The sequence below is a fragment of the Eurypyga helias genome, unplaced genomic scaffold (assembly GCF_000690775.1).
Source record: "Eurypyga helias isolate BGI_N326 unplaced genomic scaffold, ASM69077v1 scaffold26612, whole genome shotgun sequence".
Classification (NCBI taxonomy): Eukaryota; Metazoa; Chordata; class Aves; order Eurypygiformes; family Eurypygidae; genus Eurypyga; species Eurypyga helias.
Window position 1 is genome coordinate 439 of NW_010238256.1, and position 1,219 is coordinate 1,657.

The 1,219-nt window shown below is 64.4% G+C and overlaps 1 protein-coding gene across 1 annotated transcript in view; it reads right to left on the bottom strand.

Moving 5' to 3' along the window:
- Positions 1-1,219, bottom strand: part of LOC104506743 (disintegrin and metalloproteinase domain-containing protein 11-like) — a gene marked incomplete at its 5' end in the record, with an annotated part of 2,047 nt that overhangs the window by 288 nt on the left and 540 nt on the right. The window contains 5 exons of the mRNA XM_010147794.1: positions 185-236; positions 342-432; positions 511-595; positions 671-837; positions 1,166-1,202. Of these exons, the coding sequence (XP_010146096.1) occupies positions 185-236; positions 342-432; positions 511-595; positions 671-837; positions 1,166-1,202 (432 nt within the window). The remainder of the gene's footprint in view (positions 1-184; positions 237-341; positions 433-510; positions 596-670; positions 838-1,165; positions 1,203-1,219) is intronic.

Genomic DNA, 1,219 nt, shown 5'->3' on the forward strand with positions numbered 1-1,219 from the left:
ACTTCCGCGGGAGGTAGTAGCTGCGGGATGAGGGCTGCTGTCACCCCCTGTGCCACCCAGGTGGCATCGCCAGGCACAGCTAGTCACCCAAAAAAGGGCAGGACCCTCGGCGATGCCCCCCCCATGAGTGGTGACATGGGGAACATGGGGCATGATGGCAGTGCCACCCCGAGCGGGCACCCACCCTGTGTCCTCCATGATACAGCCCAGCCACGAGTCCGGACACCGGCAGTCCCCTGGGAGGAGAGGAGAGGGGCTGGGGTGCCGGCTGTCCCACCATCGGCTTGGTGGCACCGCGGTGTCCTCTCATCGTCCCCATCTCCCAGGGGGGTGGCGGGTACCTGCAGCCACACGGTGCTTGTTCCACATCATGCCCACATTCTGCCCCAGCGTCTGCGCCAGCGTCACTGCCATGGCCGCCACGTTGCCGTACTGCGCGGGAGGGACGAGGGAGTCACCTGAGGGAGCCCCCTCCCCAGCCTGCTCTCATGGGGGGCTCATAGCACCCACCTCGTTGACACCCCCCGCGCGGGTGGGCGAGCAGATGCCCCCCACGAAGGCAGTGCCACTGCGGCTGCTCTGAAACGTCCGACCCCTGCGAGGAAGAAGACAGTGGGGATGGGGACGGCAGCTCCTGGCCCTGGGCAGGTGACGGGGCCGCAGCACTCACGAGAAGAGGTGGACAGTGTCACTCTGCTGTGCCAGCCCGTCACGCCGGTACTTCACAAACTCGTTCAAGGTCTCCAGGGAGTCTTGTCCCATCCGGATCCGGTCCTCCGAGGCCCATGTCTCCATGGCCACCAGCACGATGCGCGTGTTGAGCTGCTCCTTATAGATCTGCAGGGGTGAGGAGACAGCGCCGGGGACAAACCCTGGCCCAGAACAAACCCACGAAGTGCTGGGGACCAACTTCCCCGGGGATAAACCCCGCCAGGGACAACCCTGCCAGGGACAAACCCTTTGGGGACTAACTCCCTGGGGATGATTACTCTAGGACCTGGGCACAGCCCCCTCCACAGGGACAATCCCCCAGAAACAAACCACCAGTGGGACCAACCCACCAGGTGCTGAGGACCAACCCCTCAGGGATAGACCCCCCAGGGACAAGCCCACTGAGGACCAACCCCTGGGAAAGAACACCCACCCCCGGGACAAACCCTCTCACCATGTCGGCCAGGTTGACCACAGACTTGGCAAAGTTGCTGGTGAGAACCACAGA